General features: G+C 35.2%; 2 protein-coding genes across 2 annotated transcripts; both read right to left on the reverse strand.

Moving 5' to 3' along the window:
- Nucleotides 1–4,592: 4,592 nt before the first annotated feature.
- On the reverse strand, nt 4,593–7,368 carry LOC126827674 (gastrula zinc finger protein XlCGF52.1). The gene is made up of 2 exons (XM_050557124.2): nt 7,233–7,368; nt 4,593–5,955 (listed from the first exon to the last, which is right to left on the reverse strand). The coding sequence occupies exons 1-2, from the start codon at nt 7,233–7,235 to the stop codon at nt 4,846–4,848; spliced, it is 1,113 nt and encodes a 370-aa protein (XP_050413081.1). The 5' UTR covers nt 7,236–7,368; the 3' UTR covers nt 4,593–4,845.
- Nucleotides 7,369–8,792: 1,424 nt separating this feature from the next.
- Nucleotides 8,793–12,962, reverse strand: LOC126827673 (uncharacterized). Its single transcript, XM_050557123.2, has 3 exons — nt 12,823–12,962; nt 10,897–11,074; nt 8,793–10,248 (listed from the first exon to the last, which is right to left on the reverse strand). The coding sequence occupies exons 2-3, from the start codon at nt 11,051–11,053 to the stop codon at nt 8,879–8,881; spliced, it is 1,527 nt and encodes a 508-aa protein (XP_050413080.1). The 5' UTR covers nt 11,054–11,074; nt 12,823–12,962; the 3' UTR covers nt 8,793–8,878.
- Nucleotides 12,963–16,079: the final 3,117 nt, after the last annotated feature.

Consider the following 16,079-nt stretch of genomic DNA (forward strand, 5'->3'; position numbering starts at 1 on the left):
AATACCGAAATTTCAGTGTTGGAAATTGTCTAGAGAAAATCACGCCAAGAACGAGTTATAGGATTTGGCCCGTTTTCATTAGCCCAGGTTAGGAGCAGAACAGTAGGAGGTTAAACCCCATTTCATTTTATAGGATTTGGGAAATGTTTAAGGTCGACGATTTTGGCTGAAAAATAAGGTCGGTCGGGTAACCGTAAACACATGTATTTTGATCTTTTGGCCTTATAATCTATCTGCCATTTCTTCAGAAATGCTGGTAATCGGCAGATGCCAGGAAAGAAACCAGGCAATTCAGGTATATTTGATTATATTTTTTTTTTTTTGCAGAATATCTTTCAGATTTAAGCATATTTGTTTACGAAACAGACCCAGGTTCTGCACAGGCTATGCCAACTCTGTGTGCATTTTTCCCTGGACCTTTTGGGGAATTCAAAACTTTTGAGTGTGACCAGATAACGTATGGAAGATTTGTAAAATTAACTAAACCTGGTGAATTATTAATGGTGTGTGAAGTGGAAATTTCAGGCACATCCCTACTGGATTAAATTACAAAAAGCAAAGAAATTGAATGGAGTTAAGGTCTTTTCAAAATAAGACTCGTTATTTTTTTAAAATATTTTCACGTTACAGGCGCTTGTGGTCATGCAGGTTTCTTAGGAGGCTGGGATAGAGACAATGTAGAGTTTCAGTCGTTATGTCTGGGTTCTAGTCTTGTTAGACTGTAGATATTATAATAACCCTTTAATGTACAATCATAGATGTTGTAGTTTCCTGTATCAAATTATATAAACATAGTTATAACCGCACCGTGTTCCGGAGTTAATTAATAATTGATCATATACACAAGGTGGAAATCACGAGTTAATCCATCTATTTAACAACACCCTAGTGTCCCGAGCCGTTTTCAGGAATTTCCTGATTAGATAGTCACATATGTCCCCGTAGTGCCCGGCCCATCTGGCTCTGAAATCAATTATCAAAACAATTTCCGCTGAACTTTAGTGTTTTGCTCCGACTGGGCTAACGAAGACGGGCATAGGCGATGCAGTGTGCTGTGAGGGAAATGTTGTTGTTGCCCAGACAGCGGTGCTATGGCCTACTTTTATTTCGAATTCCAACTGTCAATGGTTATTTTACGTGCACGTCAATGTGTACACGGGACCTCGGGTTTTCGTCCCAGCTGAACAACTATAGGTTGTCCCTTGCGAATCCCTCCGTCCTGTACCACTGACAACGGTTCACCACGCCGGCAAAATCACGATGGACTTAAACTTCAGTATGAAAAAAAGTATGTTTATGGACCTAGTTATATGGAGCGGACTAACCGTAAATGTGGGCCAGCCCTGATACCCAAGCCTGATAATTGAGCTGTTTATATAAACCGAGCTAGTTTACCACGACCTCATCTCGGCCAGCCCTTGTAAGTAAACTGGGCTAACCCGATTAAAAGTTTATATGACCCAGGGCCATACATTAAACGAACACTATGCACGGCTGCACGCATGGACCCGTTTTTAGAACTTTTCAGCCAGCCCTCGCCCGAAATGAACTGCATATCTATCTAAAACTATGTATTTAAATAAGCCAACAGTGAGGCTGATGTTCCCCGCCTAAATCCCAAAATAAATAGATAGAACATTATTTAATCGCACATTTATTTTTATTCAAAAGAATCAAGCAATGAAACTGATTATCAACTATACACTAGATTTCATCACTCTCTGTCAGGTATAATCAAAGTATCTTGGCCCAAAGCATCGACCAATGAAATTGCTTAGCTTTAGCTCGAAATGTTAATCATTGAACTCAGTCAAGACATTCACCTAATGAACATCTACATCAAGTTTAAATATTCTACCTCAATTAAAAGCAGAGTTGTTATGTTCCAAATCAAATTGCTTATCGCTCCTTAGCCCAAGCAGAAAATTCTCATCATCGAACTTAGTCACCGAAGTGATATCGCCGAATTTTTGGGAACATTTCGCGCGAACGATTTTGATTAGCCAATCAGAGTGAGAGGCAAAAGGCATGTATGATGGAATTGTCAATTCGTCAGTTTCATCTGCGAATTTCCGCGCGTACATCTATGGCCAATTTTAGTATAAATGGACCTTTAACCGTATTTTTTTGGCGTTTCTTTTATGTCCCCTTCTCGAAAATCTCGAATCAAGGTGGTCATACAGTGGGATTTCGATTGCAAACTACATAAATATCGCTACCGGTACATGTATATAGGACCACTTTCAAGTTTCTGTACTCGGGGCCTGGAATAGCAGGAAATAGTGCCATTCGGAAAAAAAGCCAAAATTCAAAAATCAATTTAGGTCCGATTTTTAATCCCTTTCGGTAAAAAACATGTCAAACTTTGATGGCCATAGGAGGAGATACATTTTGAGCGACACCCTTTCACTCGACTGTATTGAATATATATTAATATCACATTTTATTACACCCATTTTTGAGCCATCACACGTGGTACTGTTATGTCAGGTCCGTTCGTTCGTTTCTGAGGTTTTACGTTCTTTCCACCAAGGGTGATATCGTGGACAAGTGTTTCCTAAGAAACTTGTCAGAGAAAGCCACAAAATAGGCTTGATCGAGCTTATTTGGATAAGACACAATGTCTTTGCAGGGAGGCGCCCAAGGTATATTTCATCAAAAGGAGAGACTCCGGGTGTAAGAAAAGAAAGTACCGGTATGGCGAGTAAGGCCTATGATTATACCACGTTTATATACATATTACCCATCACATGAATGCCACTCTTATATTAGCCTCGGATTCTATTACTATACACAATTCGTGGTACTACTTTACGACCATATAATATATACTTGACACGTGTTAGTGGTGTATTACTGTCATACTGTCATTTTTTTTAAAATGGTGAGTATTAATCGACCGAGCGACTACCTATATATTGCTATTTATTTTAATAGATATTGTAAATAAGGTCTAGAAACACATCAAAGTTATTAAATAATTAACATAATTTACAAAATCATCTTTCAATAAGGAGGGCGTGGTATTTTGGAGCGTAGTAGGGGCCTATTTAGCCACTGCCTACCAGAGTCAAGAAAAAGATTAGGCCTACACGGATTCCACAGGGACTTGCACTCAGATAATTGTTTTATCTATCTTTAATCAATTAACGTACCTTTGCGTGTGTATAAAAGATTTGTTTCGGAAAATAGTTGACGCCATGAAACGCAGTTGTTTGTGGAAATTGGACTTGGATAGAACAAACCCGAGTAACTCAGAGATACTAAACGAATAATTTACGTTTCTTTGGCATTGTGTGGTGTAATGGTCGAGAGCGAGACATAAAGGGGAGGCCCGATTCACAGTCCCGAACGTCCCGAATTGACAGAATTGCAATCAAGTTACGCATTTAATTCAGTCCAGTCACAGTTCTGTCAGTCCCGTGTACGGAGGTGGTGTGAGTAGAGTAGAATTGTGCCGTAATTAAACACAATGAATAAGTTTCGGCTGCATGGTTGGTTGAGATATTTACTTATCCAGTTGACGCATGTGTTGTAGCCCGAAATACCCCTTTTCACTCAATTGTCACTATTTTGGGGATTGAGAGAATTCAATTCCGGAACGTTCAATCGAGTACCCCGTAAGTAATATAGTGCTATATAGTGCTACTGATCGAGGGCATTACGCTCTGTCTTGCTCAAGACCATTAAACAACTAAAAATACAGACACTGTCCCAGGGTGCATTTCCTTGTGTATAAATAATGTACGATTGGCAAGTTACCAGTACAAAGGATGATGTCAATCTGTATTTTAATGGCAATTTTTTGGTCTGTCTTTTTAAAAGTATTTTCTTCTATTTATAGCCACTGTTTGGCATTTGCATTTTTTTTTGACAATATCAAGGCTTAACTGAGCTAAACCCGTAAGCAAATATTATCCATGATATTCGAAATTAAAAACATGAGTTGGAATTCAATCTTGGTCCATTTCAATCTATAATGATGTTATTTACAGTGAAAATATGAGATCCTAATATCCAATATCAATCTGATTAAAACACCAATCCTGTTTCGTTTCTTTTTTTATAGTTCAAAATTTTGTTTTACTTGTCTATACTACACTAGGATCTGGAAGAGTTGTTATATAACCTGTGTCCTGGATGATGTGAGGGATTAGCCAATGAAACAGTCTGTTACGGCAAGTTTTTGGCGTGAGGTGCACGGAACTGTGGGTAGCCCACTAGAAACATCAACTCTGATTGGTTAATCAGATGTCTGACGTCATAGAACCAAAAGCTGCTTGTATGACCCCTGACGTAACCTTCCACAAAAAACTGGTCAGATCTTTATGTAGTAGAGGCCATCGAAAGTATAGAAACACGATACAAAATATAGGTATTTTAATGAGATTGATCAAATATTTAAGACATAATGTTTTTCAGCACCATTTGTAATGAATAAAGAAAACATATCCCGGTAGACAATGCAGAAGTAATTAAAGATGGCTGATTCATATTGGACAAAATAATAATAAAAAAAACCCTGTAGAATGGACTATGCAGGCTGAAACAACTGCCGTTTCACCGAACATAATTGATTAGAAATGACAATAACAGTTTTAAACTTTTACTTTGTACATGCATACACTCATATTATATTATGAGCTTTTAGACTCATTGTTGTCTATTTTAAGTTTCTAAAGGATAGAGCTAAACACCTTTTAATCCGGGCTAAAATTTACTCAGATACTGAAATTTGGGCATATCGAATGTCTTTAAAAAAAAAAAAACAGTTCATGGTGCCCTTTTTAAGTGATACAGCAGTATCCAATAACCAGAATATTTGTTACATGGCCTTACGTGCTTTTAAATTTTCTTACTTTTATTATGAGTTTTAATATGAAGTTGTAGATAACTCTTTAACTTAAAAGATTTACAACAAATATTACAGCTGTGCTTTACATCACTATGAAGCTGCATATGGCGCTTTAAGGAATTCTTTAGTCCGAACTGCTGGCCACATATTCCACATTCAAAAGCTTTTTCACCAGAGTGCATCACAGCATGTGAATTTAGATGGGCTACCTGTGTGAAGGATTTATTGCAGACATGACACCGAAAAGGTTTTTCACCTGTGTGTATTCTAATATGTTTTTTCAGCACACTGGCATCCGAATACGATTTATTACAAAACCCACATTCAAAAGGTTTCTCGCCTGTATGACTTCTAACATGTTTTTCGAGATCATGTTTACTGACGTATGATTTGCTACAAAGATCACATTTGAAATGAGAATGTTCAGTATGAATCATACTGTGTTTCTTTAGATTATAATCACGACTAAACGACTTATCACAAACATCACATTTAAATAGCTTATTTTCACTGTGAGTTTCCATATGCAGCTTTAAAGATGCTTTTTCAATAAATAATTTGTTGCAAATGTCACACTTATGACACTTGTCCTTCATGTGGATCTTTAAATGCCTAAACAGATATCTTTTCTGCATAAAAGAACTTTCACAAACACCACATCGAAAAGATTTATCCACGCTATGAGTTTCCTTATGTCTAGAAAGACTGGAGCGGTTACTAAATATTCTTTCGCAGATTGGACATACATGTATATTGTTTTTTGGTCTCTGAGCATCAATAATAGAGTATGCTTCAGATGTGTTGTTCTGTACATGTTTTTCTCTATGTACTTCAAGATCACCATTAGTTTGAAAAGTTTCCTGGCATTCTTCACACTCGTGCAATGTTTGTGTGACGTCAGCATGCATTCTTATATGTTCCTCCAAATCAGTCTCAAGTGAAAATTCTTCATCACAAACAGAACATTGCACTACGTCAAGATCAGAACCTTTTACTTCATCTTTAAAATGTATTTTGTTGTGGGCTTTTAAGTCATGGTATTGTTCAAAGACGCTATCACATACAGAACACTGGTGAAAACTGTTCATATTATCCATTTCCTGTAATAATGAGATACAATAATCTTTAACATAACAAAGAGAGAGAGGTAAAAATAGGGTTGAATGTCTATTTGACTGAAACCATATCATTATGGGCCTAGAATATGGTACAACTTTAATTTCATAAGTCACATGCACATATAGGGGACTTTAGTAGTGGGAGAAAAACGGAGGACCTGGAAAAAACCCACATGACTGAGCAGGTTAACTACTCCTTGTCACATACAAACTTGGTTTTTAAACCATAACACTTGAATCAATGATAGACCTTATGATCTAAAGTGCAGAAGTTATACCGCTCAAATCTCCTCTTTAATTAATTGTCAGCTTATCTAACATCTTCCAACAGCCTTCTAGGATAAATGGCAACCTACTGTTCAATACACACACACACACACACATATATATATATATATATATATACATATACCTAACAGAGACATCTGAACTACAAGGTCAGAATCATTGATCAGAATAGTTAAGATGGTAAGGCTAAAAGTCTGTGTACATGTAGGCTACCTCTTTTATTTTAAAAGAAATGTAATGGGGTTAATTTTCAATGAGTTAATTGCAACAAACAAAACCTGTCAGAAGACCTTTCGATACTTCTTTTTTGAGCATACACTTCAAGAAGTGCAGATATAGGGACAGAGGTACAGTATTTTGAACTCAACTCTACAGGAAATAGAAAACCAATGAAGATTATCCAAAGTACATGTAGGCCGTGACAGTTACTAATATGAGCAATCTGTTTCACAGAGGTATTGCAAAAGCCATCTTATACCTCTGTATAAGATGATTGACCTTTATATATAAGTTCAAGTATGCTGAGGGCACATCACACATCGCTGATCACTGGCTCTATGGCACGTGCATTGTTTCCTTTACTCATTTTATATACCCTTTTACAATAGCATAGGCCTAACCTAAAGGAAATATTTTTTTATCCAGATATACATTATTGTAGGCCTACTTTAAACACCTTTACCTATTTTTCTCATAATTCAAAAAAAAAAAAATGTTCTAGAATTTAATTTGCAGAAAGAAAAAAGTTAATATTGCGAGCTCAAGTGATTGTAGCGCCTAGCGAATATTCACTGCTGATCAGTGTATGAGATCTAGCTGCAAAATTCACAACCACACCAGGTTATTATTTGGTGGTGGTGTGATCGCGTTGTTTCAAAATAAACGCAAATATCAAATACATTGAAAAAACTAAGATTTTGAGATGTACATAACTGTGGTTATTATAATCAATAGCAGTAGAGTAAACATACCATAGCCCATTTATGTTGAAGAGAGCTTCTCGGAAATCTTTGCTAATTTATTTTCGCCATTATGGTTGTATCTATAGAATCAACGTGGATAAAGCCAACCCGAGTAACCCAGAAACTCCATACCATTTATCAGACAGGCTTCTTTTAAAGGCATAACCAAGAACGTAAATGTCATTAATTTCATTGTATATCACATGTAACGTTCAAATTATGTAGTAAAAGATCTGAGTAAAATTCGAATGAACCTTCTTTCAATCTCTTTTCATCTACAACTGGTGTTCAACCAATTCAAGAAAATATTTTCATCATGAAATGGCATATTTGAGATTATTTGTAGTGATTGAATGATCTGATGTCAATTACTTGTGCAAATCCAAATAGGAGAGAGAAAGAGAAATCGAGTTTAACTTCTACTCAACACAAACTTGGTAATTTCGGGACTAACATATGGTTCAATTTTATTACTGTATAAGAGCCTACATAATAAATTGTTGTATTTTATACATGTATATGGTAGTAGAAGCTTTATGGGTATTTTTCAATGATAGCGTATACACAGGCTCTCTCATCTGAATGACTTGTCCTTGCTTACGCCTATATGCATTAGGCTCCCTGGTTTTGTACGATATCAACTTTTTTCAGCTAAGAATTGATCAACATTAAATTGCTTTATTATACATTCTTCATTCGCCCAGGCAGAGCAGAACACTTGGACGTTAAACCCAATATCTTTTCATTGCATATAATAATGTAATATGCATGTATATAAACTGATTTACATTCAATCATTTGCGTTTTTACTCTAATTTCAAATCAGTTATGTTCGGCAAAATACGTCAGTAGTCTCAATCGAATGGCAACCTCCAGCGTCTGGTTATTCCAGTCTACATCAATAATATTTATTGTGCATGATCTCTAGATAGGAATATGGCGTCAGCATTTGACATGATTTGTGGATATGTCTAGCCATTGTTCTTCGTGTCCCTTGCTACAAATGGCACTGACACGCATTACATGTATGTGATTCGTGTAACAATGGTAAAATGTTTTTTTTGTCTTAAATATTGGATATCAGAAGCCCATCTTTTCCTGGTAAGATCACAACATCAATGTTGATTTAAATTGACAAATAATTCGTATTTTCAATTTCGAAGACTTATTTGGATGATATAGAGTTCGATACTTAGCTTCTTTAAATGTATAAGTGCCCCAGAAGTTTTCAACACCCCATTATCGGGAATGTAGTACAGTTTGCCTGGAAAGGAACAGTGTCTAGTCATTTGGATGGACAATAAAATGAGGTCCCGTGTCCAAGTTGGGGTACACATAAAAGAACCCTTAACAGGTTGAAATCAAAATAAGATTAGACTGTAGACCTACTAACACCACTGTCCAGGCAATATACTCTTATAACACAATGCATGGAATATGCCCATCTTCCTTAGTCCAGTTGGTGCAGAAAAGTGGTGTCATTAGGATTAGGAACCAGGGCTTTTTTGTCTGAAAGGATGTCTTGTAAATAAGTGTGGTCAAAGGCAACAATAATAAGAAAGACAACAATCAAAATTCATTCCTTTTAATATGCAATGATATAAATAAATTTGTTCTGTTAAAATTCATTTCCGTCTCAAATAATAAATTGTGTTTTAAGAATCCAATTTGAGATCATGTTGAGAAACCCAGAAACCATCTTCCTGTCTCTGATCACCCATGGCACACAGACATATACTGTTCATATATTGAGAACCAAGAATGTCGTCTTTATAATTATGATACAAATTACTCACAAGAAACTTTGATCCCAACTGTCTTGCTTCCTGTTTTGATATTTTTAAGATAGTAGCATGTGGAACAAATCCGTAATTATCCCTAATCTCAATGCCAGCATTTCTAAAACACTGTTTCAAATGATCAACAAAGTCTAAAAACATTCGTGGATATTTGATTTTAGCGAAAACTGTACGGTTATAAAAATTGTCCACACCTGTTATCTTCAGGGATTCGGACGGTTTTAATTTACATAATTCTGATTGGTTATTTCTTAAAACATCACATGCTTTTAGGATCTGTTCAGCTTGATCTAAACCTAACGTGCATAGTGTAACATGAAAACATGCAGCTGGCATACAACCAGCCTTAAGGTGCGGTTTCTGGTCTGTGATGAAAGTCTGTACTTCTGTAATTTTTCGAACGGCTTCATCGTCAACGATTCTCAGCGCTACGAAATGAGTTGGTCGTTTTAAATGATCTAAATAAAGACATCTACTCGAGGTGTTTATAGATGCAGAATCTAAACTAACTACTATTCCGTCATCATCGCTATCATCCCCATCCTCATCAGTGCTGTTTTCATCTACGTTACAGGTTTTCTTTTTATCCTCATTTGATTTTTCTTTTGACTCATCTTTCGGATGATTTTTTAACCAGGTTTGATATTCGTCCTCATAATTATCTATTATATTTTTGATGGTTTTACCACTGCCAAGAGAGCCAAAAACATTATCTAACTTTGAAGGTTTATCCCAGACTTTAAGATCCTTATATTTAAAGTACTCAATTCTATGTTTAGGAATTGCAAGGACATTGTAATCTACTGATGCAATATCTTCCCAACTAAAAGCAGTGAAGTATTTTTCTTGAATTCCGATAAATCTATCCATATAACCAACGAGGAACTCCTCTTGTACCAAATCTGGATCCCATTGAATTCTTTTGATTACATCTGCAGATGTTTTCATTGATGCTTGTTTGGTATCAATGTCATCAACATTTTCTTCGATTTTCTTTTTTCGGTGTTTCTTTTGATGTTTACGATTATTTGTTTTAGGTTTGGTACCTTTTCCAACACCCTGTTCATTCAGCCATGTTTCGGCCACTGTCATAAGTTCTGTAATCATTGGTTCTTTAATACATGAATTAGCTTTGTTGCCCAATGCTTCTACAAGATCATTTATGTCATTTTCCTCAAGACTTGAAGATCTTATTGAAATCTTAGGGATGGTGGTTGGATATGTATCTAAAAAAGATATTTATTTGAAATATAAATTATTTTTGAGAGAGAGAGAGAAATAGGGTTAACGTCCATTCCATTTGACATGATGTTTTAGAACTTACATATGGTAGAATTTTATTTCAATAATTCCCTTGCATGTAGGAGTCTATATGTTGGGCAGACAACCCTACGGGATTTTAACCATGTCACCTGACTTAATAACAGTGCTTGTGGTATACACGTTAGATCACTAGACCACACAATTAACAAAATTCTCTTCCATCTAAGATGACTTTCAAGATAACAAGTCTGGCACATATCACTACTTCTGGTTATGTACTTCAAGTTAAGCTAATGTTCAATATGAAGGAAAGAAATGGGGTTTTCATCTAAGCTTCATCAAATTATCAAAGGTTCTTTATCTTTAAACCAAAACTGTACTGAACTGGATTTGAAAACTTCTGAGAATCTTCACAGCCCATTCAGGGATTCGAACCTGTGACATTCTTGTTTAGTTAGCTAATATAATGATTCCCCAGTGTATATTTTTATCTAAACTAATGTTCAAGATAACATGTCTAGAATATATCTTAGCATGCACCCAAATATACTACAGCTAATCCTCAAAATCCTAATCTCTTTATGTATAGCGTATGGCATAGTCACACTTACCCTTTAACTGGAATTTTATAGTTAAATCCATATTTTTAGGCTGTAAAGTAATAGATCTGATAAATCCACTACCATTTTCTCCTAATTCAACAATTCTACATCTTCCAGCAAATTCTACTTTCAATGATGCAACTTCCTCTTCTTGTTTGCCTGCCATGATCCTTTTTTTTACTCGCACCTATAAAATATATGTTGGATAGAATTATTAATAAACAGAAAATGTAATATGAACCTTTCCTTTGTTAAGCAAAATGTGTTAATGGTCACAAGAAATGGGGTGGGGTTATGCCCTATGTTCCCGCTCCCTTCTGTCACTCCATCCCTGACATATTAATTCATAGTAAATATATATTATTAACTTTTGGTTTAACCACTTTATATTTTTTCATGCACTGAATGAAAGGGGCATGCCAGGATAAAATGGTGGGCTAGATTCAATCTGATTAAAACACAGATCCTATTTCATTTTGTTTTTTTAATTGTTCAAAATTTTGTTTTACTTGTCTTCACTAGGCAAGTAGGATCTGGATGAGTCGCAAAGTCTTAAAAAATATAAATAAAACATTGATCTGTATATTAATCAGATTGGGTTAGATTATTTCAAGATAGCATGGACCTTATGTATTATATGTTCACTAGTATGCTATATTTGCTAGTATGTCACATTGTGCAACTCAAAATATCCAACTACGTACCATATTGACTCAGAGTCGGTAGCCCCAAAGAGCTAGCTCACTATAACCAGGTGGTCTGGGATTCAATTCCTGTGTTGGCCAAGAAAATTCCTGAAGATTTTCCAGTGTGGTTTCCACTATTCATGACAAGATAGTGTACGTGTCTAGTCATTCAGATGGACCAAGAACAGTGACGTCATGTATGGACAGTTGAAAGTTGGAATTTAATGAGTAACTGGGAATGCCGCTATCCTGGCAATATTTCCACATTATTATAGAACCTCTGTCAGTCAAAGAATTCAGAACAGTTAAAATTTAGCAGGCATTTGAGCAGAGTGCATAGAAAGGATATGTGGTGTCATGTCACAATCTGAGCCTGGTCAAAAATTTTAACATATTGAAGAACTACGTAAAGCACGTACATTAAATACCCAGCTTTCAGCCTTCTCAGCAAATCCTGAGATTTCCCCCAATTTTATTTATCTTTTTGACCAACCAAAATCAATTGCCAAGGCAGTGGCCTATGTTTTTTGCTTGGGAATTCCATTAACCAAAATTCTTTAGATGTATTATTACTGTTTGTATAAACCTGTATTCTCTCAATGTATTACTCGTACTTATGTATGTATCTGTGTATTGTATTATAGATGTAGGCCTATGTGACTGTCTAAATGTATGTCTAGCCTTAGCTTTAGCTGCAACATTGTAGCGGTGTCTTGTATGGTTGGACCGAGACGGAAGACATCACCTGGCCCGTAGCTAGCCTGCTGGTTGCGGAGGGGGCGGTGAACTTTTTAGCCGAACGAAGGGGGGTACCGGGGTCCTTCCCAAAAAAATTGTGAAAATGGAATGTCCACGGACACGTTTTTCAGACCAGAAAATCGTTCTCTAGCAAACTCTGAAAAATGAACACAAAGACAGGCCCCATTGGCATTGGGAAAGTCAGTACAAAATATATGGCAGATAGATGTCAGAACATATATAACACCTGCATGTTCCTGAAACAACAACGACTACAAGTTTTACAACATCCTTGATAAGATGTACGGAGATAAAACCTTCTATTGAAGATGATGCATGCTGTCCTTAATGGGAGTCTTGATGAAATAAACATCTTATATACTATTAGGCTACAAATTATATTACTGCAGTGCAAGTAATTATTTTAGTAATAAATAGATGAACATTATTTTCCGTGGAGACCTAATTAAATGATAATAAAAAAAAGTTTAGAAATTTGATTGCACATTACCTGTAGGATATGTATTCCCCCTGGCCCTGCTCTGTTATCGGCTCTATATGCTTTTATCGTATTTATAGTAAAACATTTATTTGCTATTTACCGTTTGTGGTGCAACATTGTACGTCATACCTATTAATAGACCCATAAGGTAGACAACTCCATTTTAAAAGAAAGTGGAATGAGACAACTAAATATATTCTAAAAATATTTGCAAGAACACTAACTTCTAAAAGTAAACTGCAAAGTTAACCGTAATGATATATTTATAAACTGACCTACGCACACTATACATCAATCTTTAAAAACACGACAAAACAACCCCAAAACAACTTCAATTACCCAAAACAACCTATACTTTGGTTAAAACAATACTTTATCATATACTTTATCTAAAAAAAAAATTGTGTTGGGATCTTTGTGGTAATAAAGATTAAAAACATCACAGTGTTTAATAAAAAAAAATGTTTAAAGGGACAATAACACTTTTGCTGACTTGACAGCCCAAGAAAATAAAAAATAGTCTTATTTTAAGTACTAGATGTGTTAGTATCCGTCCAATTTTTTGCACCTGTATTTCATATTTTGTTTATTGTATGTTGTCCTCAAGGGAGGTTCCGATGCACTTAATATTTCGTATATTGTATGCTTTCCTCATAATCAAGGGAGATTCCGATGCAATATTGTGTGCCTTGTGTAATAATTGTCATATTGTTATAATTTTTATGTACACGTTTATATTGTATGCTGTCCTAAATGGATGTTTCGATGCAATAAAAATCTTATCTTATCTTATCTTACCTGTTGTGTAAATTATCCATTAAATCCAATTTTACTTGTCCAGAGGGTTCAAAAATATTTTTAAATCCAAGTCACATTTGAAAAGCTTTACGTCAGGCTTTTCAAATCATTTAGTTGAATTTTTCCAACTTTTTAAATTAGGTGTGTTAAGATGAAATTTCTATCATCAATTAATTGGAATATTGTAAAATAGTACAATTTGTTGACCAGAATAAAGATTGGGATATATTATTCAGTTACAACAAGAGTGGTATTGAGCCTTTAAGTCAAAGAAATTTCATGTATTTAACATTAAAGTCAATGGGGCGAGATCTACTAGCTATAGTCTGACTCTAAAAAGTCTTTACAAGAAAAAAACAACCTAGAATGACAATAAGAGGTGTCTTTCATTTATATTCTCTTTTTTTTTCAGAACTTAAAAAAAGAGTAGAGTTTAGGAAACTTAAAAAAAGAGAGTATTTAGGGAATACTAAGCATCCGCACATATAAAACTGAAGAGAAAACATAAAATCTGTTGTTTTAAGCAAAATACGTGTTAAAAAACAAAAAAAAAAAACAACACAATTTATATGGAAATACAATCACTGTTTTATAGGGATAGCACGACGTTTCGACAAATATTCTCTTATCGTTATCGACGTTTCGACAAATATTCTCTTATCGTTATCGATAACGATAAGAGAATATTTGTCGAAATAACGATAAGAGAATATTTGTCGAAACGTCGTGCTACGATAAGAGAATGCCACGTAACCACAGAAATAACAAGCGAATGCCACGCGACGCACGTCCCGATTTTTCAACACTTCACATCAAATTATAAATAAATCTGTTAAAAAATGTAGCCTCTATCGCGTTCACAAGATTTTCGGAAAAGAGGGGTAAGTTCGAAACGGAATGTCACGGATTTCCGACACCTGATAGGGTTCGTCCTCTCATGAACCATATGCACCAAATTTTAAATTAAATTTGTTATATCAAATTCATTTCTCAATCTAGAGATGCATGCCTTATTTTTAAAATTATTTTTCAATCAGATTTATTGTTTAAATGTATTATTAATTGGCTTGACCTAGTCGGTCTATGTTGTTTATTATTATGTTATTCGTGAATTTTAACATTAATCTTTCAAATGTGAATCTGTTTGTTTACAAATTTTAACATTTACTACTCCTTGAATTTATTTTCATTACGTTGTTACCTAGTAAATGGTTTGAATCTGCGAGGTTCCAGAGTGTATAATCTAGACAGTTGTGACATGCCTACAGAATACCATGTTTAAATCAGGTAATGCCATGGACAGGGGTACATAGCACTACTACATCTGCACAGAGAGAGTTTCCAAAGCAAATGGACTAATCACAGAGCCCAAGATACCGACGCAGGACTGGATTAACCATTTGGCAAAATAACCACGCGCTTCGGGCATCATAGGAAAGGGGGCACCACATATTTCTGCATTGTTACATGACGAATTCAAAATATGTTAATTAAAACTTAAACAAGCATTATGTAAGAGCTAAATCAGCCTATTGCAGGTCTTTGACTTTGGGCCTTAAATGTTACATAAATTATTAATTAAACATTTATTAACATGACAAGACCACAACCAACTCTCGATGCCATCGGATTGCTCCGATTTGAAGTAGATATGTGTAAATACAGAAGGTCCGTTGTTGTACAAGAAAGAGTTTACAACTTGCACCACAGATTAGAGGGCATTGGTGAAACAAATATCAAACAATCATCTACACGAATCAAAGTGTAAAGCCTGCAATTATTGAATAAGTGAATAACATCAGTTACTATTTATATACTTACATGTACATCGGGTTGCAAAAAATACATCAAATACATGTTATCTGGAACGGAATCCATGTTCTTGAATAGGTTGTCAGAAATCGGGGTATATCAATACGTACCCCACCCATTCAAAAAGCTAGACATTCCTGGTTTCAAATAAAAAAGTATCATAATCGAGATTCCATAAATATTTAGAAGAAACTGGCCGTTATTAGAGGGTTAAATTGCATTTTAAAGTACAACTAGAAGAAAGTAAAAAAATTGGGCTGTAATCTGATTCGACAAAAGTTTATGGTTTATGGGGAGCACTCTGTAGTTGTAATTGTTTCTTTTATACATGTATAAAGACATACTCTCCGTCGCTTATCTGATCATGGTGATAGAAGATAAAAAAAAATGTTTTATTTTAACATACTAAGCTGCAAAAGAAACGTCAAGTTGGTATATGTTACTCTGAATAGACGCATTGCATAAAACTTGCCAAATGTTTTTATTGTATATTTGTGACCAAATCTCCAACTTTACATGAACAATAAGGCTCCTTCACAGAATTAAACTCAGGAAATATTCTCAAAAACGCAACCTAACTTCTGAGATGGTAATGTGTTCTCCGTGATTTTCATGTAACTCATGCTGCACATGCTGTTCACCGGGACCAGCCCTAT

The sequence above is a fragment of the Patella vulgata genome, chromosome 7 (genome assembly GCF_932274485.2).
Source record: "Patella vulgata chromosome 7, xgPatVulg1.2, whole genome shotgun sequence".
Taxonomy (NCBI): Eukaryota; Metazoa; Mollusca; class Gastropoda; family Patellidae; genus Patella; species Patella vulgata.

Bases quoted from the DNA above. Each gene is read 5' to 3' on its own strand.
- LOC126827673 (XM_050557123.2), bottom strand. From the start codon at position 11,053: ATGGCAGGCAAACAAGAAGAGGAAGTTGCATCATTGAAAGTAGAATTT. The intron at 10,249-10,896 runs GTAAGTGTGACT...TATCTTTTTTAG, and splicing joins TATAAAATTCCAGTTAAAGG to ATACATATCCAACCACCATC.